Source organism: Eretmochelys imbricata, chromosome 4 (genome assembly GCF_965152235.1).
Source record: "Eretmochelys imbricata isolate rEreImb1 chromosome 4, rEreImb1.hap1, whole genome shotgun sequence".
NCBI lineage: Eukaryota > Metazoa > Chordata > Testudines > Cheloniidae > Eretmochelys > Eretmochelys imbricata.
Genome location: NC_135575.1, coordinates 36,517,699 through 36,539,110, shown reverse-complemented (window position 1 = coordinate 36,539,110; position 21,412 = coordinate 36,517,699). Strand labels below are relative to the sequence as shown.

The following is a 21,412-nucleotide window of genomic DNA, read 5'->3' as shown; positions in this document are numbered from 1 at the left end:
TCTAACCACCATTTAATAGCGAGATGTTATTTATAGAAACATCTTATAGAATTTTATAATAGGGATCTAATACCTTATTCAATTCTAGGAGGTGGTTAAAAAATTATAAGAAATTATTTTCTATTAAATTCTATAGGCATTTTCCATAAGGGAACGTTCCTCTGAGATTTTCAAAGTAGCATCTTCCAACAGGTAAGTTTCAAGTTTTTCCCTATAAAAGACTGTTTGAAAATGAGATCTTGCTGAATCATTTGGTTTTATTTTCAAACTTTTGTTGTTGTTGTTGTTGTTGTTAAAAGCAATGGGGAAAGAGAAAGAAGGGGCATTACAAAAGCTCTTATGGATAGAAAATATCTGCAGGATCTTTTAAAATTTTAAATGAACAGTTGCTGCTTTTTTAAAAAAAAATCACCTTTCAGTGTTGGGACCCCAGACACACACAAAAAAGTTCATGAAATTGACTAGAAACTGAAAAATAAAAGGGAATCTCGCCAATCTAGTTTCATTGTCCAAGCTGAGTGAAATACAAAACGGGAACAATGCAACATAAACAGCAAAAAGTAAACTAGATTCTTAAAATTCTTTCAGGGTTAATAATGTAGACCCAAATCCCACTCACCAAACTGGTCTTACTGAAGTCAACAGAACCACCCACGAGTAAAGCAAGTAGGATGTGGCCTATAGTACCCTTTACTGATGATCTCAAATGCTATGCAAACATTAATTACTAAATTAAGACCATGCACCTTGTTTCAGTCACAAGATATGACAAATACACACTAGAGCTAGAACAATGCTAATATGTTTATGATGTAAAACCGCAATAAATTCCATACAAGCCAAATGGATCACTCTCTAATATGAGCATTTGAATCAAATTAAAATAAATTATGTTTGGTATGTGCAATTTATCACTAAACACATAGTTCCCCTCTCACCCCTAACTACATTCTTGTATTTAATGTGAATTCTACAGTCTAAATGAGGGAATACTGCCATCTAGTGTGCAAATATAAAAATAATCATTCAAAAGGGAGCCCTCTGCCATATGATATATAGTTTTAAACACAAATAATCTGTCTGCGGCAGCAGGGCCCACACGAAGACTTAGTGCACATCAGGCTCGTCCAAGGTAGATGTATAGCCCAGCTTTCCACAAACTAAGTGTTTGCATAGACACCCCCTAAAGAGAGCCCTGCCTTCTTGGGCTTTGGAAAGGATTCAGATGAGGTCTGATATGCAAACCATTTCTGTTGTTTTATTACCATTTTCTCTTTTTTCTAATGAACCCCTTGTTTTTAAGAGGACCGTTGTATTTGATAATTTCACACAGACTGCCCCAAAAGAGACAAAAATCCCTCAGTCTCTAAGTGGAGGTGCTGAAGGCTGGTACTAGTCTGAAAGGGCATGGATGGAGGTGTCCTCTCCCATCACAGAGCACCACAGATGGCTGCAGCAAACCAACCCGGAGGAGAAGCCGAAAGGCCAAGGAGGACACGTGAGTTGGCAGAGATGTGGATAACTAAGTATTATTATTGAAAAACACATACAAGAATATATAAATACATATGTAGGAGTAGAAATGAAAAGCAACTGTTATGCATCCGGTATTCCTTAAAGCTGTGGGCACCTTGGTCTGGCCAGTTACCCTACAAAGGCTGTGTCTACACTGCACCTCTAGCGACCACGTGTAGGGTACGTGTAGCTACGCACTGCAGAAAAAAGCAGGCTGCATTCACACTGTGGCGTGTAGCTACATGTGCCAGTGAAAGGCTGTGGCGGGGGGAGGACATCAGGCAAAGGCTTGGCAGTGGGGAGCTGATGGAGCCTCTCTCTCTGTTGCTGTTGTCTCTCCTTGCGGCTGGGAAAGATTCCAGCACTGGAGAGGCAACAGGACACTACACTGCTAAAAACAGCAGTGTAGCTGGGGGAGGCACCGCCTGGATGAGTAGAGTTCACACCCACAGGGGTCAGATGTGTCCTGATTCTGCTCAGCTCATTGTCTTCACTGCCATGTATCTCTATGCTATAGGGGACAGGTAGTGTATGTACTCCACATGCCACCAACAGGAGTGTGCAGTGTAGATGTACCTATAGACTCTGAAGCAAATATGTGCAAAAGAATCAAGCACTCAAGGAAGAAATCAAATGCTACTGTTAACTGCAATGTTCGGGAACACAGTGAGCATCACTTATATCAACTGAATATAAAGGGCAGGCTCTGCTTACAGTTGTAGGAAATACAGAGAACATATATGGCAAAATGCTTCATTGTTTGTCTTGAGGGAAATGCCCATCACAGTATCTCTAGGATGGCATACATTGGCACAGATGATACAAAGGTCTATACTTACGTGCATGCATAGTCTTGTAGAATTGAAACATAAATACAAACTCCACCATGAAGACAATAGGACTCGTATGAAGAAGGGCAGCCCATAAAACCATCTTGTTCAGAGGAAATGTTGTCATCACTGGTGCTCGTGGTAGAAGGCATAGCAGATTCTGAAATACAGTATTTCACATGCATGCACATCTTAGTCGTTGGCTAAACTGGCAAAATTGCTTGGTACAGAGCTTCAGCATTTCCAGGCAAGATAATAAGTAAGATTCTTTAACCCCAATAAACAGATTGTGATTCGCCCATCTGCACATGGTTAAGGTGGAACTACAATATATACTTTCTTTGTTTCTACAGTTTATGATGTTTTTCTATTACCACCACACAAACAACCAGAGCAAACTTAAGCTTTGGATTTTTAAAACATTATCTATTTCCATAGCGGAATCAGGCATAAAGTCATATATAATTTAATGTCACCATTTCTCGGTTACAGCTAAAACTGCTGAAAAATCGGATTCTTACAAAGAGGGCATGAGAATCTGCTGGTCACCTTCCATTGTCATAATTTCCTTCATTTTTCTGCACAGACAGGTCTCGGAGAATTTTGTAGAATGCTTTCTGTCACTGGACAGTGTACCAGCAAGAGGAAAATTCACCTCTAGGTAGGGGACCAGCACAATGACTATGCTTCACTTAAAGCCACATTTTCAAAGGAGATCAGCTCCCATTGAGGCACGTCAGTGAAGCTCAGCTCCTGTTGTGACACTTATGGCCAGATTTTCAAAAGAGCTTAGCAATCAACACACCCATCTCTGCTGAAAATCTGGCCACTTATTCTGGTGACTGAGCTGAGCACTCTTGAAAATCTGTTCTTTATACTCTAGTTGAGGGCTTAAGTAGGACTTAAACAATAATAATACCTAGCTCTTATACAACACTTTCCCCCAATAGATCTCAAAGCACTTTACAAAGAAGGTCAGTATTATTATCCCCATTTTACGATGAGGAAACAAAGGCACAGGGAGATGAAATGACTTGCCTAAGGTCACACAGCTGGTCAGTGGCAGAGACTGGACTAGAACCCAAACCTCTCAAGACCCAGCCTAGTGCTGTATCCCCTGAGCCACAACACCTTGTGCTGTCTCTGTGCAGAGAGGCTGAACCCCTGGAGAACCTGAAAAATGGCTTGACATGATGAGTCTTAGGTCATCTCATAAGAGGGGCACGGTATTACCCCCAACAAAGAACTATATCTGCTCTTAAAGAAGACAGTGGTTATTAGCTGTAAGCTATTATATTTAGAAATTAGAGCTGGCCCTGAATGTTGATACTTCCAACAAATGGAATCAAATACTCATGATGCCCAGCTTTGTAAAACCAAAATCTGGTCTCCTCAGCCCACCTCTTCTTGGGGAAGTGCAATTTGCAAACAGCAGCATCCAGAACCAATTTAATTGGATTCACAGGCTGCCTGACATCATTATTCAGCAATTTCTGAATTTCCCAGGATGATTCATCTATTGGAGCACTCGACCTTCCTTACTTAGGGACCAGGTTATTTGGCTTATTCACTAACTTTACTCACCAGCACAGTTGACCTCAGTTCCAGATAGACCATTAATGCAAGTGCAAGTGTAGTTTCCTTCAATATTGGTGCAGACAGTGTTTTCTGCACACGTGTGTGTCCCCAGCTTGCATTCATCGATATCTGTCACCCAAACAGTCTGCAGTTAGAAGAACGAATGCCTCTGAGTGTCATTCTATACAGGCAGCAATGGGCTCAGCACTACTGGCATTGGGACGAATGCTGCAGAGCTTCGATCCACAGAATATTCTTGGCAGCAAGTGGGATGAAAGAGCAAGAAAGTGTGCTCTCTGTGAGAGGCGGACAGGTAGGCTTATCCATCCCTGCACCTCAGAGGATTGCAGTGTTGGGAGAAGGACAGTAGATCCTCCACTGGAAAGAGAAGGCAGAAGCTTCACCGATAAAATTAAAGGACAGTGGGATCAGTGGATCTGATTATTAACACGTCTTTAAATGTACTCAGGGTGTAAATGTCAACACCTTGAAGCTCATGCCTATTAAACTAACCTAGAATTATTTGAGGAGTATTATGACACACTGAATACCTGCTTTAGTTTATATGCATGGTAATGATTTCCAATAAATCTCTGTTGGTTCACCCATTTTTTCCCCAGCATAGCCACCAAAGTGTAAACACCAAGGGGAAGTATCCATTGGCAACTAGAGGCTTTGCATATTGATCAGCTGCTCATGTTGCCACACATCAAACAGTAGGAAAAGAGCCAAAAAAGTAGAGATGATAAATGTCATCCGTCTTGGGGAGCTTACTAGTCTAATATTAGTATGCAGGCTCCAATGCCATTTTTCGACCAAGTAGTGGGATATATCATTATAGACACTTAACACAACTCTCACATCTTGACACATAGCCGATCCAAATCATTAGACACGTCTCTTACTTCCTCGTTCATTCTGTCACTGCCTCTCACTCCCCCTGTCACCCTCACACTCCCCCTCACCATAACAATGAAGCCCATCTCCACTGTATCCCTCCAGACACTTGCAGACATAGCCACCTTCGGTATTGATACAGTCCGATAGGTATCGATTACAGCGGTCCATGTTAAGAGCACACTCATCAATATCTATGAGAAAAACAATGTTAGGAGCCAAGGGACGCATTATTCATGGAGTAACATGCTGAAATGATGGAAAAGAAATGACTGTATGAGACCTACCCGCAAACAATCCTGTTACCTTTACTTGGGGCACGTCTACACTAGAAAGATAAATCGACATATGTTGGGTCGACTTACAACCACCATACTAATTGCACCGAGACTCTTGGCTTCCCATTCCCCACAGGAGCCTGGCGGCTACACCGAGGCTCCCAGCTCCCCACCAGGGGCCCAGCTGAGGCAGGGAGCCAAGAGCCCGAGGGCAGCCAGACTCCAAGCAGCGTGGAGCCAGGAGCCTCCATGCCGCACCAGGGCTCCCTGCAGGGAGCAGGCTGGGCACAGCCTGGCTGGGAGTGGGGAGCCCAGGAGGGCACAGCCTGGCTGGAAGTGGGGAGCCCAGGCAGCAGCTGGGCTGAGAGCAGGAAGCCTGAGAGAAGACAGGCTCTGAGCGGGGAGCATGCAGCCTGGCTGGGAATAGGGAGCCCGGGGCAGCTGGGCTCTAGCTGGAGCCCACCACCTGCCCCATGGCTTTCTTGTCAATTCAGGGCTTCACCATGGATGAAAGTAGACAAGAATGACAGCCAACAGCCGATGTAAGTAACACAGTGTCTACACGGACTTTACATCCCCCTGATCTATCCCGACATGAGCCTATGCCTCCAGTGGAGGTGGAATTATGATGTCGGTTTAATAGGACACCTACATCAGCTGGAGCAAGGCTGGAGTGTGTAAACTGACATAATTAGGTCGACATAAGCTGCCTTATATCAGCCTTACTCTGTAGTACAGAGCAATCATTTTGCTTCTAAAGTACTGGGAAGAGTGAGCAGGGGGTGTGAGGTGTCCTTATTTGTGGCCATGAATTGAGGCTGGGGTTTTCAAAAAAGCCTGAATAAGTTAGCCACCTAAACCCCATTCAACTGGATGCCTAATTCCCTTAGGCTTCCTTGAAAATACCTGGCTTATTTATTGATTGATTTTTATTTCAAAGAAAAAGAACTTTAGCCCAAAGGGCACTCCGAAATAAAGCTCTGGATGCCCATGTCATATGATCAGTATGATTTAAATCCCACCACCACACATTCCCCCAAGGCACCCTCAAACACATTAGCCGTCCCCCAAAGCCCGCTCAAACAGGTGGGCTTTGCAGAGTATGTGCAAGACTATTTTGGACTGGCAGTGGGTGAGCATTCTAAAGTAAAGGTGGAGAATGCTCTGCCAGCAGCCTCTCTTTTATACCATGGGGGTATCAAGCTTGAGCACCCCTGCTGATCTCAGTTGTGGTGCAAAATTGCTTTAAAAACATACTTGAGTAAATTTCTATTTGTGCCAAAAAGGGCTGTAGGTAGAACCAGGCATGATAATGTGTTTATCTCTGAAATTGCAATGTTCAGCTTCAAAGTCTACTGTCCCATGAGGGTGCATCATATACACACTCTCTCTCTCTCTCTCTTTACCCGTGGCCTCCCCTCTGATCTGCAGTGCCTGGCTTTCCATTTAATTTAAGTGACAAATAAATTCCCTGAATCATGAGTGTATAACCTAATCTCAAAACTGCCTCCTTTCTTGCTCTCCAGAAGCACGATATGAAGTGGAATGTAGACTTTGAAAAGAGAAACAAGGGTTAAGAGAAAAAGGTACAATAGTTCAATGAAACAAACATTTCATATCTATTCTCCCTCCCAATTATTATTATTAAAATAATGCTGCAAGTGTCATTGGTGTTTTACAGTCAAATGATTGCCTGTGCTTTATTTCCAAGGTCTGCCTTGTCTTTATCTTTGTGGTAAGATAAAGTGCTTTTATTTATTGTTTCTGCGAGTGCACAAATGGGCTAACTGCACTGTGCTGTAGCTGGTCTCATCACAAGAGTACCCAAGAGCACATTCTAATACCAGAAAGAGACAGGCAGAGGAGCTCCCATAACTATACAATATAAACATTGCATTAGACCCATTAAACCTTAAGAGAATCTACAATGCTAAATTATACATCAACTATAATATCTATGTGCCTTGAGCTTTTTGTAATTAGATGCATTTTATAAATAAATATATTATACTTGTATTTCTATTGCCCCCATAATTTGTATTTGTTATCTCTGCTCTCTACTGAATAGAATGTCTGACGTGTCATAGGAACACAGAATTGCAATACTGGGTGAGAACAATCTACAGTTGTTTTGTCAGTAAGAATGGCCAGTTCCAGGTGCTTCAGAGGGAGGTACAAACAAAATCATACTGAACAATTGACATGCCTTGAGGAGAAGTGTCTCCCCAACCCCAGGCAGCCAGTGATTGGCTTATGCTGGGAAGCACGAGGATTTAGGTCTGATGATTTTTTTTTTTTACCCTGCTGATGTTGCTGTGGATGTTCTCTATTTAAATACATAAAATGTTTTTGATTACCCCCAAGCCCTTGTCCTCAACAAAAGACTGTGGCAATGAGTTCCCTAGGATAGTTGGTGTTGTGTAACAATTTCCTCATATCAATTTTGCTGTCTTCCGGTTTCATTGGATGTGTCCTTGTTCTAGCATTCTGTGAAAAGGCAAGTAGGTCTCTGTAGCATTAATTATTTATAACCCTCTACCATATCCACTGTTATTGGCCTCATCTCTAATTACATAGTCTGAATCTGTCACTCCTGCTAATCTTTTACATCGGTTCAAGTGTGCATATTTAGTGGTTGCAGCCTGCAGAAACTATGAACGCTAATGCTACTACAATGAGCATGAATGTTCAGTGGATCCTATTTGCTTTCACATCCCACACTGAGTTCAAGGGGAACTATCTTCTCGTCTGATAACTCTGCCGCTTACACACTTGAGCTCTCTCTCCCACATATTCATGAGAAGAGCTTCTTCAGCCTTTTGCTGCATCCTCCATTGCTAAGGGCATTGTAGCACATAGTTTCTCTCTCTATTCCCACAACAGACTAAATTCATCCCTGGTATAATGTTTATGAATTAAGAGCACTAAAGTCAGAAGAGTTACACCTGCGGCAAATTTGTCTTACTCATTGATATGAATAGGATTTACACTCATGATTCAAGGGAAAATAATGAATGTAATAATTAACCATTCCATTTCATGGTCTCTGTTCATTATCCTTTTCAATGGAAATGATGTGTCTAAACACAGCGGTCTTGTCGACCTTCCTGTGATGGCTCATGCTGTGGATATGTTAAAGACAGGCGGCTTTTTCAATTCTATCATTTTCTAGAACATTTTAATACTTCCTCTTACCATAGCATGATTTACCCTCCCTGATAAATCCTTTCAAACACTGACACATAGCACCATCTTCCAGCGGAACACACTGGGCGTTGACATTACATTCTAACACAGCACAGTCATCTCGATCTGTAGCACAAACAAAATCAAAGTCCACCACACTGACTAGTTCAGTTAATCAAAGGAGCAAATGGATTTTTTACACAAAAGCATGTACAGCGAAAGTTTTAAAACATGGCCCCCTAGGGTTAACAATGACCAGCTAACAATTTTAAACACAACTGTCTTTGTCTACACTAGGTATAAACAGTGTTTAACCCCTCATTTTCCCAGTGTAAGCAAAACCTTACAATGCATCAGAGTTGGGTGAATAACTGATTTGGCTGAATCCCAAAATTGTGTAAAATTTTGATGAATCAAAAAAATCCATTTGGGGTTGAGCTAACATGATTTTTTTGGACCCAAAATGAATTTTTCCAGGCAGGAGACCAGGCCGCTGTTATAACCATTAGCCCAGTGGTTAGAGCACTCTCCTGGGACATGGGAGTCACAAGTTCAATTCCCCCATGCCTGATGAGAAGAAAGGATTTGACCCTCATAGTGGCAATTCATAAACTAACAGATTTTTAAAGTACAAACGTTCATAGCAATTAACTTGAGATAAAAGTGTCTAGGCAAGAAAAGCTGTTAATCCCTTTTTGGTTTTTCTGATCCAGTTCTTTGTGATTTACAGTTTTCCTGTTAAGCAAAAGCCTTCTGTCCATATTTAATCCAGTGCCCCTCTGGATCCCACCTTTGGTTGGTTCTGACTAAACTTTCTAATTTCATATCATCCATACCTAAACCTTGATGTTTGTTTCTTCTCCCTGGTGGTGTTTATAGGCAGCATGACCATTACAGATTGATCCCTCCTTCCTCTAAGCTCCAACACTCACCTCTGATCCAGTTGAATAAACCAATTTGTATCCAGCTCAGAATTTCACTTTCAGTACAACAGCCATGACCTTTGTGAACCATAAAATTGTAGACCTTACCAAACACCATGATTTCAGCCATCAACAAGTGTTGGGTCTGTAGCTCCTCCCCATTGTTAGTATCCCCATATGTCCTACTATTCAGTAGACTTTGGTATACGGTTTCCAGTGTTGCTGTTTTATTCTGTGGTGCTGCCTTCTTTTGTACAGAGATACCCCCTGAAAATGTTGAAGACAAGTAGAACAGATGGTTGAAGTCTACTGAATCAAAGTTCTGATTTTTAGTCATACATAAATCAGTAATTCACAAGTCACAGAATCTGTGGCTTTCTATTTAAAACAAAAGTCAGATTGTTCTCATTCTGGCCTGTTCCCCCAGGCCTAAAATCCACTCAGTGGTTGGTTCTCTCAAATACAATGGGAAGGAATTAAATTAATTCCCCAATTGCACTTGTCAACATTGAAGGTCCATACTTTGATGTCTGTGTGTCAAGGTCCAATACTACAGAGGTCAGATTCATATGTTACTGCCCCAGTGGTCATCCACTGAGGTGTAAAAGAGCGTGATTTTTTAAACTTTTTAAAAATGCTAGAGATGATACAGCAATTCACTTCAAAGGCACAGCAATTCACCTTCACAAGATACTGGGATGTTCAGGTGAGCCTGACTGTATAAGCCAGTATTTTATGGGGTATGGAAGAAAAAAGTAGAGAGTTGATGCTTTTTTTCAGTCTGGGGGTACCATATCAGAACACAGAATCATAAAAATCAGAGGTGCAAAGAACCTTTGATCCATCCTGAGGGGGATAGTAAAGAATTGTAGCCTACAGTATATTGACTAGCGCTTTGTGAGATGCTTACCTACATTGCTCTCTCCTGTAATATAATCACTTGGATGAATGTGAATCATTGCCCCCCTACAGGATAGAACATGTCAGATTTGCTTAAGTTTTTAGTGGCTGAGTTAGTCAAGCTGCTTCTTTAAGTTCACTGAGGAAAAGCCTTAATTTTCGGAGACAATTGTTGTGAATTCTAACCCTTACGCTGAAATATGTTGTTAAATACAGGACCTTCCTACCCTTAATAGAAACATTGCACATATCCAGGCTCTGACACAGGCACAGCTAACATGATTCAGTGCAACCACAAAGCAGCATTTTTTCCAGCTCAACTGTGTGCCAATCATATTGGCTTGTCCACACGTAGCACAATGCATGACCAGTGTGTATGAATGCACTCCTGGAAAATATAAGCAGTTTTCCCAAATGCCTCAGCTGTTGATGCCAGGAGCAGAGCAGAGAGTTGGTGTTTTTCCACCTGGTGCAATGCACTTTGGTAAGTTGTCAAGATACTTTGGGAAATTCTGCCCTGCAGAACCCAGTTAGAACCTGACCGTCATGTAATAGTCCTGCTCACACATGAAGTCAAAACACGACATATCTATGTGGTTAGGAATTGTGTGTAAATCGTTTTGCAGGAAGACATGAACTATATGCAGAGTCAAACTGGTTACATGCTGACTTCCATTCAAAACCCAGAGGGGAAGGAGAGAGAGAGAAGAAAGGCAGGGGAGTGACACAGTAAGAAAATGCCTATAAAAGGGAAATAAATGCTGTTTTCAAATGTCTACAAGCCTATCACAAATTGTGAAGCGTAAGAAAAATACATTACATTATTATTTGATAGTATCCTTTGAAGACAAGTTTTTTTTCATGACTAAAAGAATATGATACCTGCTGCTGTCTCAGGAATATTCAGGGCCTGACAGGTTTTTCCATTTTGGGTTTTCATAAAGCCTTTGTGACATGAGCAATGAGCAACTCCAAATCTGTCTTCACAGATCTGATCACAACCTCCGTTCTCATGAAGGCAGGGATCTGCCCCTAGGGGAGAGACATATGTGCACCTTAGCAGGATGCAGCCATACGTTCGGAGAATCCTCAACTATTAATTATCTTATCTTGTTGGCAGTGCAGATATGAAGCAGTTAAAAAATTTAAAACTGACAGAGAAGAGAATGCACTTTTTTTTGGTTAAGATGGGACGTGTACAATAAAGTATATGTGTTCCTTAATGACAGTAAAGCAGAACTGCATGCTTTCCATCATACACAGATATACTTACAGCTATTATGAATGCTTTTTATTATTGGACACCTGGAGCCCTATCATCCTCTATAAGGCTTACTTCTGTGCAGAGGATAGTAAGCACTGGGTCAAACTCTGACTGTCTTATTTACACAAGTAGTCTTATCTAAATCAATAGGACAACTCACTTCAGTAAGGTAGATGCAATATGAAGTTTCCTGCAAGCTCTTCCAATGGGTTGGAGTTTGTCCCTTGCAGAAAAATCAAGTGGTTTGGCCCTCAAACCAAAGAAGCTTAGAGGTTCCACAGGTGCCTTTTTGGTGTTACACATCACTATTATTTGTATAAGGAGAAAGAAGCTACACAAAGGCGATAGATGGAGATCAAGAGTGTGGTCTCATGGTAATTGGTCAGATTAGTGCTACAGAAAGTATTATATTCTTAGCTTGAAGCACATGGCTTTAGAGATGCAAGAGCTATTAGCATTAATGGGGGAGCTGCATGTCCAAAGTCTACACACCAAGCTGAAAACAAACCCACTAATGCCCCCATGAGTTCCAGAGTTCCAGAAGACAACAGTTTTCTCATGATTCTAATAAAAGCCAGTCTGACTGTGCATGTGGAGCCTTTTGAAAATTCTATTTCAGAGATGAACATTCCCTCCTCTAAATGTCTATTGTACCAATAGCAGCGAACATAAAAAGAAGCCCGTAAGGAAATGACTGCTTAACTTTTGCAGTATACCTGGTTTCGCCAAAGGATGAACTACAACCACTGACGAGGGTCTCAGCATGCTGCCTCGGAGACGTACCCTGTTTTGGCCGGTCTTCTTGTCCACCCTCGTTAATGAAGGCTTAGCCCAGTCAGAGAACCAAATGTGATCCTCAAATACTGCTACATCAAATGGATGGCCTAGAAAGCAATTATACTCTTCAATGCCAGTTCAGGTTCAAGTTACACAAGTCAGCACGTAACCAAAATAAGTATCCACACACGTCTTTCTAGAAACACAGCAATACCGTAGAGATACCCAGACTTGCACTTTTATGTATCTATCAGTAGATGACGGAAAATATCAGTGCCCATGAATGGTTGTTGATGAGCAGTCGCACCCTGCTCTTCCGACTCCAAAAGCACAGGCCCTTGCCTCTCAAGATTCTCTTTTAGCTGCTACCAATGCAAAGTTGTGATACAGCTGATTCCATTTTGATTCCATCCTATGAGGGACAGTGCTGTGCGCATGTGTGCACATGCACAAGCCAGTATACTACACCATTCACCTACACGGCTTAGAATTAACCCTTACATTTTCAAACTAGTGCACAGAGTAGCAGTTTTTCCCTTGGTAACTCGAGCCTTGCATGGATACAAAATTTATATCTGCAGATGCAGATATCGGCAGATATAAATCATTATCCGCAGAGCTGCAGGGCGCTACCGGGACCCAGAGCAGGAAAAGCAGTAGCCTGTCAGGCCGCCACGCTCAGGAGCCAGTGCCCTGTACCCAGAGCTCCTCCGGCATATCTGTATCGCCCCCAGCCCTGCCCAATGCAATAGCACGGCCAGAGACAGCTGCGGGTGAGCCTGGTGCCTGCCCCAGTGGGCGGGGTTGTGGCGGAGCTGGGAGCAGTACAGCCACATCAGAGGAGCTGCCAGCACAAGGCCCTGGTTCCTGGGAGCGGCAGCATGACAGGCTACTGCTTTCACTGTTGTGGTTCCCAGCAGAGCCCTGCAGCTTCACAGGTACCAATTTATATCCACGGAGATACATTTTGTATCCATGCAGGTCTCTACTGGTAACGGAACATATGCTTAAATTTTCAAATTGGAATAAGGGGATGATTTCCAAACACAAGCATGGCAATTCCGAGTTAAGGATGCCAAGTACTGTTGTATAGATTTTTAAAAGAAATCTATGCTGTCTAATTCTGGCTATTTGAGTATCAGTGTCAGAGTTAGAGATTATTGTTAGGTTGCTATGGGCCTATACATTTAGACAAGTATTCCTCTCCTCAGTGCACGCACGGACAGATCATATATACTGGACCTGCATATATTTTTAGCTGCTTTTGGAGGGAACTCTAAACTCTTGCCAGAGTTTGGATATTTGCCCCATTTTATCAGCCTGTAGCATTAGGTATTCCTGTTGAGTGACAGGTATTTCCTGTAGTAACGCAATTTATACTTAAGCCTTTGCCCAACTGGAAAAACACTGTCTATATGAGAAACATATTACCAGTTATACCACCCACATTTGGATACTTATTCCAGGATAAATGTGTCTTTCTTTCAGTTTAGCTTAACCCTTTTCCCAAGTGACATTAGCTAAACTAAAAAAAAAGCCACTTTTATACCAGAATTAGTGTGTCCACACAGTGGTTTTTAACCAGTATAACCATATTGGTTTCAATTCACACTTCAATTTATATCAAAGAAATGTTCCTATGTGGACAAGACTGTTTACTTTTTCTTAAATGTTGTTTTGGGATTTAGGAATCCTTTTCTATCCCATGAGCACATATCCTGAAGTCTTCCACATCAGGCTTACTCCCTTGGCCTGATTCTCTTCTTATTTCATTCCATGAAGTTTGAGAAACTAGCCAATATCCTGGATAATGTCTTCATCCAAATAGTGAATTATTTTATTACACATAACCTGCACCCTTGGAAGACCAAAATCCTCCCATCCCAATGGGGACATCAGTAATTTAGCCTTCACAGTTTTCACTTATACTTAACCACAACTTAAAAATCAAAAATAAAAGTGGGAAATGATCCAATAAAATTAAAAATAAGAAATAAGGATCCATCCTACAAGAATCATGTAGAAGCAGGACTATGTACCATTACTATGCATCTCCAAACACAATAGGGACTGTATAAACAGAGACCTTTACTGTTGGTCCCCTAGAACAGGTGCTTACATCTTTGTTTTTACTCAAACTACAAAACAGTCATAATGATGGAACAGATCTAAGAAAACCTAATCTGCCTTGCATGCAGCTGTCACTGGATGTCCGTACATTCTACTCATTATTCACATATGACCTGTAACTACAGTGACACTAGATGGCACCCGTGCAATAAGAATGCATACTTACCCAAAGTATGTATAAGGTATTTAGATACCGTTGGGAAGGTTTGAAGTTATATTTGTCCAGGGTACAATGTATTAATCTTAAAATGTTCATGGGTCCAGCTGAGTGTTTGTCAAAGTATGTCATTTAAAAATAATATACAATTATATACATACAATACTTCACACAGACTTTCTCAGACCACACATTTTAAGACAGAGACAATTAACAAAAAAAAACTCCAAATAAACCAGAGAGAAAGAAAATTAATTTTTAGACAACCCTCCCTTGGTCCCATTTTTAAGCCATAAAACACCAAGAGTGAAATGCTTGCCCTACTGATGTCAAGGGCAAAATTCCCATCGACTTCAACAGGACCAGGATGTCACTCTGTATCTCTTTCCCCCTTCCTATGCATAAGTCTGATGCTCACCAACCTAAACACAGTCTCATGTCTGATGTCACCTCTCTGTCTCCCAATACACACACCATAGTCTCAGATCCATCTCTTTTCCTCCACTCTCCTCTGACGTTCCTTTCTCTCGTCCTCTCTTTTGCTTCCCGAGAGATGCTACCCCTTTGACAGTCACTGGAGAACAAAGTGAAACTTACAACAGGTTGTCAGGTTTTTCTTTGCAGCTCAGCCTGCCTGACTCAGCTGCAAAGTGGAGTTTACCACAGTTTGTACTTTTCACTGTCAAACCTATCACAGAGGGGACAAAGAAGAATGACAGGCCAGAGTAGCACTGTGGGGAGGGGGAGGGGAAAGGAATGCTAGAAGGGCACTCCATTCAGCCCTATTGGTACCCAAGGGACTGGAGAGTCCTCCCATCTTTACAGGCAGCCCTGCACATCAGTGATGGGGAATCTGGCATAGAAGAAGAAACACAAGCCACACCAGGGAAAAAGAGCAGCCTAGTACTATGAGATGGCTGCCTAATGTGGTCTCTGGCAGAACAACACGACCACAATACGGTGATAGTGTGGTCATTATACATGGAGGTCTATTTGAACCCAGACGGCAGTCCTCAATTGATCCATGACCTGCCTTTTGGGCAACACTGCTATAGACTGACTACACAGTTACAAAATATATGCTGTCAACAATGTGACAGCGTCGAAGGGCAATCACTGCTCTGTATACACACACAAACAAACACTAAAATGTGGTTTGTTCTAAATGTGTTAGACTATCAGTTATCCTGTGCTGAGGCTTCTGTTCTAGCTCTCAAGGTGATCTTCTCATCTCAAATCACAGCAAGGCTGAGCAGTAATAGCCACCAGCATCTTGCAAAGATCATCTTTCCATTGCTCGCAATGTGTGTATTATGTATTTAGAGATGTCTGCATGTTGAAGACTGTATAGACATAGTCCTTGATACAGAGAGTTTAAAATCTAAAGGCCTGTTTTCTCCTCTCACTTACACAGGTGTAACTCCACTGATGTATGTATGCAGTGAAGCAGTAACTCAAGGAACCAACGTATCATTTTCTTAATGGGATAGATCTTCTAAGGAAGGCAGCATGGAACTCTGTGCAATAGATTTGGGGTGGTCTCTTACAACTAGAGGGTGATTAATACGGCTTGTCTCTAGTACAGGTGTTGCTGAATATACTAAATTCTGCATGGACTTACCTACTACAATCCCATTAATCTCAACGGAGCTACACAGGACGTAAATTAGTGAAGAATCTGGCCCATAATTCAGATTCACATACACACAGAGACAGATATACATAACAAGTAATCATCAACCCCAAAACCTCACCTACATCATACTGTGTAAGTATTCGGCGTTTAGAACCATCCAGACTTGCAGTTTCAATAACAGACTGTTTAGCATCACACCAGTACAACTTGTCAGCTAAGCAGTCGACAGTTATTCCACTGGGCCAAACCAGGTCAGTGCTAGCTATAATCAGACGATCAATGCCTTGTAGGGAAGCACTTTCGATCCGTGGGTTGACCCCCAAGTCAGTCCAGAATAATCTCCTTTAGTGAATAAAACACAAAGGAGTCAGTAAGCAAATATGTTTTCCCTTCAAATTGATCTTGTTTTGGAGAATTCTTTCATGGCAGACTGACTGTAGCAAGTCAGGCACATGGAAGACATAAGGCACCTATCCTCAAAACAAATACTTAGAATACTGATCTTTTAAAAATTGTTTTATGATCCCAGATCATTATATTAAATATATGTGTGGTTGTGAACATAATTCCGTTTTTGCAGTTTAAAATAAAATCTCTGAAGAAACATTTCCCTCATCTGCTTCTTACCGAGTTTAGGTTCTCCGTTTCCCTTGCAACAGATGATAATACTATAACACTCTATAATAATGGAGCGATTGCTGCTTTAGGCACTGTGATAGCAACAGCTGTTACAGGGCACACATGGAATCCTGAATGCACATCTCTGTAAGCAAGTCAGCCAGGAAATTATTTTCTTCTATTTTGTTTTATATATTAAAAGAAACCAAAAATGAGCCCTGTCCCAAATTTTTCAAACTAAGTAAAGATTCTTGATGCTCAGTTTATGGGTGCCCAACCGAGATAGCATAAAGAAGCCTGATTTTCAGAGGTTGAGGGCTCAACATTTTCTGAAAATCAGGCCCCTTTAAAGTGACTCAAGTTGGGCACTTAAAAATTAAGGCATTCAGAATCACTAATCATTTTGGGGCCTCAGAATTTCCCTGGTGTAATCCCAGTGACTTCAGTGGAGTTACATCAAAGGATGAATTTGGCCAAGTTATCTGCCTTTGTTAAATATACTCATGTAGGCCCCAAATCCTACTAGCCTGACACAAGCAGTTCCTCTGTCATCAAAGGACTGCTAATGGAGAGTATCATCTGTCCCACAATTTCTTAATACTCTTGTTTGACTTTGAATTTCAACTTTAATACTGACGTTTACCATCATGGAAACTACCATAGTCCTTTGTTGTTTCTTTAGCCTTTAACTTCTCAACAGGGACATTTTCACTGGGCTCTAATTCCACACCCCACCATATCTGTCCCTCTCCAATACATCTTTTGCTTCAACTTTAAACAATGATTCATCAGTTACTGTTTCAAAAATAATCATCTTGTCAACAGTAATCAAAACTCGCCTGGACTTCTGCCTACTTTTTCAGGAACTAGACCATAAAACTTCGACATTCTGTGACACACTATATATAGGTCAATCTTACTTTCAACTTGAGATTTTACTTTACTGCCATTGATAACTTATAACTAGCTTCCCAAACTCAGGTATTCCTAAGTGTTTTCCCTAGAGACCCTCTGTGTTCCATACCCTTGTTCCATCACCACTTTCCAAAATCTTTTATTTCCTGGATGGGGTTAACAAGGTCCACCTACTCTTTTCACTCAGCAGTAATTATAGTGCACTTTCCTGCAGGATAAACATACCTGACATCAAAATGACTCTGAAAAACCCTGCAATACTATTTCAGGTTTTAGAAACCATCCTGTTACAGACAGGTGAAATCCTGGCCCAAATAAAGTCCATGGGAGTCCATTAACTTCAATAAGGCCAGGATTTCACCAATAACCCGAATCTATCACTTGGTGGTTCTAAAGTCCCCATCAACATATTATGTATGCACCACCAGATATGTAATTAAGATAAAAGTGCAGATATATGTTTATATTCGTGCACCTTCACATCCAGTAGATTATTGTGGATATGACTTCAAAGACTGCAATGTTACTTAAACGTGAATATGATAACTGCAATAAAATCCCTTCCCTGGTGAAAAGGAAAAATTACTTTCAAAGCTGAGCATATAGTGTCCTGCAAAAGATACAATCCTTTTTAACTAATAACATTTACCAGTGAGGGTGACTTTAACTATATATATATAGTTAAATATATATATATATATTTGCTTAGTTTTATTTATATACAATTTATCCCCGGTGCCAGGTGATAATTGTATAAAACGTATAGTAATAACATAATTCCTGTAATTAATCCTCAACTAACAATAGCCCAGCAGTGAAAAAGAAGCCATAAGTATTTTTAAAACCTGCTTCTAGATTCCCATTGCTACAGCTGCCCACCCACACAAAACCAGGCAGATGGCATGTGTGGTCACAGTGTGTCCCAAAGGCAAATGTGTGTCTTTACAATAAAAGTCAAAGTTCCTTGAAGAAGAAAAAAGTCATCTACTGCTTTCTTCCCGTTCCAAGGTGAATTGGGTGCTGATTGATGAAGAATTGACAGAACTGGATAGAGCCAAGTGATGGAAGAAGCTCTGCAAACTTCTCCCACTCAACTCCATCAATCTTCACTCTCAACACACCCAATTACTGCTTCACTGGGCAGTCCACTTCCAACAGTGAGAAGTGGACAAGTATCCTAGGATGAGATCAGTTTATGTGGGAAAAAGGCAGGACCTGAACACTGGTTTCCTAATTAGAGAAGGGGGGAAAAAGCTTTAATATTTACCTTCCTCACCACCTACTCTTAGATCAATAGTATCTATTACTTCTTACTTAGCTAGTGGGTGAACAGCAATCCCTCGGGGCTGGAAGATGTCCTCCTTGATGATCATTTCTCTGTGCATTCCATTCAACTCACTCCTCCCAATGTAAGACTTCCTGCAATATATAGGACACAATTTGAGCCATTACAGTTATCTTCATTCCCTTTTTTAGCAAAATATACTCACTGAGTTTTTAAACTGTCATTTTCTTTAGCTGACCATAAAGTGTAATGAATGGCATTTCAAATACGGAAGCTAGTCTTGCCAGCACTGACTGGCCCATTGTTTTAATCATTCATGTCATAGCTCCATTATCTGGTCCAATAGAATGATAGCAGGAAATTGATTTCTCTGCAGGAAATCAAACTACTTTTTTCGGGTAGGTAGAGAATTGGATGTCTGTTTATTAAGAACATTAATTGGAATCAAGGAGAGAATAAGCTCCTGAATGAGGAAAAGTGTTAAAGAACAAAAGTAATAAATACTTTTCTTAAAGCACTTTTCATCCATGGGTCTCAAAGCACTTTACAAAGACAGGTACATATCATTATCCTCACTCTACAGACAGTGAAATTGAGTCAGAATGGTGCCCAAGCAAACACAGATGGCCTGACTCCCAGTCCTGTATTTTATCCAGAAAGATTGCAGAAACTTTATTCCCACATTACAGTTCAGTTATTCCATATATCAATGTTAAATGTGCTCTGGCATCAGTGCAGAGAGAAGAGCATACCCTCTGTCTGTCCAATACAATTTACGGTTAATCCAGTCCACAGCAAGACCTTCAGGTATATCTATAGCTTCACAAATAATTTTTTCACGATTTGAGCCATCCAGATCAGCTCGTTCTATCCACTTCAAGGCTGTGTGTGCAAAATAAATCTGTTAAGAGGAAACATAAGAATTATTTTCAACTATTTCACAAATCATTTCTGTCCAGTTTCCCTGATCTTACTGTTTCATCTCTGACTATGAATTTTCTTTTTGGAAAAATCCCTATTCACTTATTTATAAACTGGTATCCTGTGATTATTGATCGAACAAACAGGCACTTATCTTCAATCAGAATGACTTCCGCAGGCTGAGCATGCTTAGTAATAAATCCTAGCTGTCCTACATACCACCTCCTCAATAACCTAAGGTTCTCTTTTACACAGCAACCTCCTAAAGTGGAACACAGCCCATGAAACAACAGAAGGAGGAGGCAGAAAGAAATGTGTTAATATTTAGTTGCCAGATCATTTAAGTAAATGAAAACATGTGTGTGGAGGGGGATGGATATAATTTCCTCCTGTTCCACCTCTTTCCACATTTGTCTTTGTTATTTTCTTAAATAACAGGCCCTGTCCTGCAAGGTGTTCCAGGACTCAACTCTAATGGGGCTGCAGACAGGCACAACGGCCTGGCCTACACAGAGAACCTTGCAAAGGCCTTAGACGAAATCTGAAATTCTCCACTGTTTAGAGTTATGGTTACCACCATTTGTAGGAGGGGGGGAAAGTCATTTTATATTTGGTATCAGCAGAGAATTGTATCCTGAACTGCAAAACAGCATACAAAATAACACTAAAACTTCACTGCAAATGCTAACAACAACATTAATGCCTTTGCACTGACTGTAGATTTTTCTTGAGCCTTTAAAAACTCAACTCGGGCAAACTCTCACTAACTTCAATGGGTATTTTGCTTGCAAGAAGAAGGCTCTATCTCCTAGAAGCTACTGCAGCCAAACTGGGAGATTTTAGGCTACTAAAAGTCCGGCGGCACCTGGCCACTCCCGGAAGTGGCCACCACATCCCTGTGACCCCTGGGGGGACAGGGCACTCCGTGTGCTGCCCCTGCCCAGAGCACCAAGTCTGCAACTCCCATTGGCCGGGAACTGCCACCAATGGGAGCTGTGGGGGTGGTACCTGCAGGCATGGGCAGCATGCAGAGACCCCCTGACTCCCCCACCAGTGGCTGCAGGGACATGCAGGCCACTTCTGGGAGTGGTGTGGGGCCAGGGCAGGCACGGAGCCTGCCTCAGCCCCACTGTGCTGCCAACCAGGAGCCGACCGAGGCACCCGTCACCCCGTCCTGCACCCCAACCCCCTGCCCCAGCCCCGAGCCCCCTCCAGCAGCCAAACTCCCTCCCAGAGCCCACACCCCCTCCTGTACCCCAACCAGCTGGTCCAAGCTCAGCCTGGAGCCACCTCCCACTGAACCTCTCAGCCCCAGCCCAGAGCCTGCACCCCCTCTCGCACCGCAACCCATGCATCAGCCCAGTGAAAGTAAGTGAGGGTGGGGGAGAGCAAGTGACAGAGGGAGGGGGGAATGGAGTGAGCGGGGCGGGGCAGGGGTGTTTGGGTTTGTGTGATTAGACGGTTGGCAACCTTACCCAAAACCAGCTGCCTGTGTGCAACCTCCCAGTTAGCCACTCCATGCAGCTGCCAGCATGCAACCCTCCAGTGAAACCCCCTGCTCAGTTGCCACCTTGCAACCCTCCCAGGGAAGCCCCCCTGCCA

General features: G+C 41.9%; 1 protein-coding gene across 1 annotated transcript in view; it reads right to left on the bottom strand.

Moving 5' to 3' along the window:
* The window catches only part of EGF (epidermal growth factor), an 85,048-nt gene that overhangs the window by 12,923 nt on the left and 50,713 nt on the right, over nucleotides 1-21,412 (bottom strand). Inside the window, exons 12-21 of the mRNA XM_077814404.1 lie at nucleotides 19,642-19,790; nucleotides 18,919-19,023; nucleotides 16,190-16,413; nucleotides 12,088-12,255; nucleotides 10,990-11,139; nucleotides 9,316-9,474; nucleotides 8,294-8,410; nucleotides 4,889-5,014; nucleotides 3,930-4,052; nucleotides 2,355-2,505 (exon numbers count right to left, since the gene is read on the bottom strand). Of these exons, the coding sequence (XP_077670530.1) occupies nucleotides 2,355-2,505; nucleotides 3,930-4,052; nucleotides 4,889-5,014; nucleotides 8,294-8,410; nucleotides 9,316-9,474; nucleotides 10,990-11,139; nucleotides 12,088-12,255; nucleotides 16,190-16,413; nucleotides 18,919-19,023; nucleotides 19,642-19,790 (1,472 nt within the window). The remainder of the gene's footprint in view (nucleotides 1-2,354; nucleotides 2,506-3,929; nucleotides 4,053-4,888; nucleotides 5,015-8,293; nucleotides 8,411-9,315; nucleotides 9,475-10,989; nucleotides 11,140-12,087; nucleotides 12,256-16,189; nucleotides 16,414-18,918; nucleotides 19,024-19,641; nucleotides 19,791-21,412) is intronic.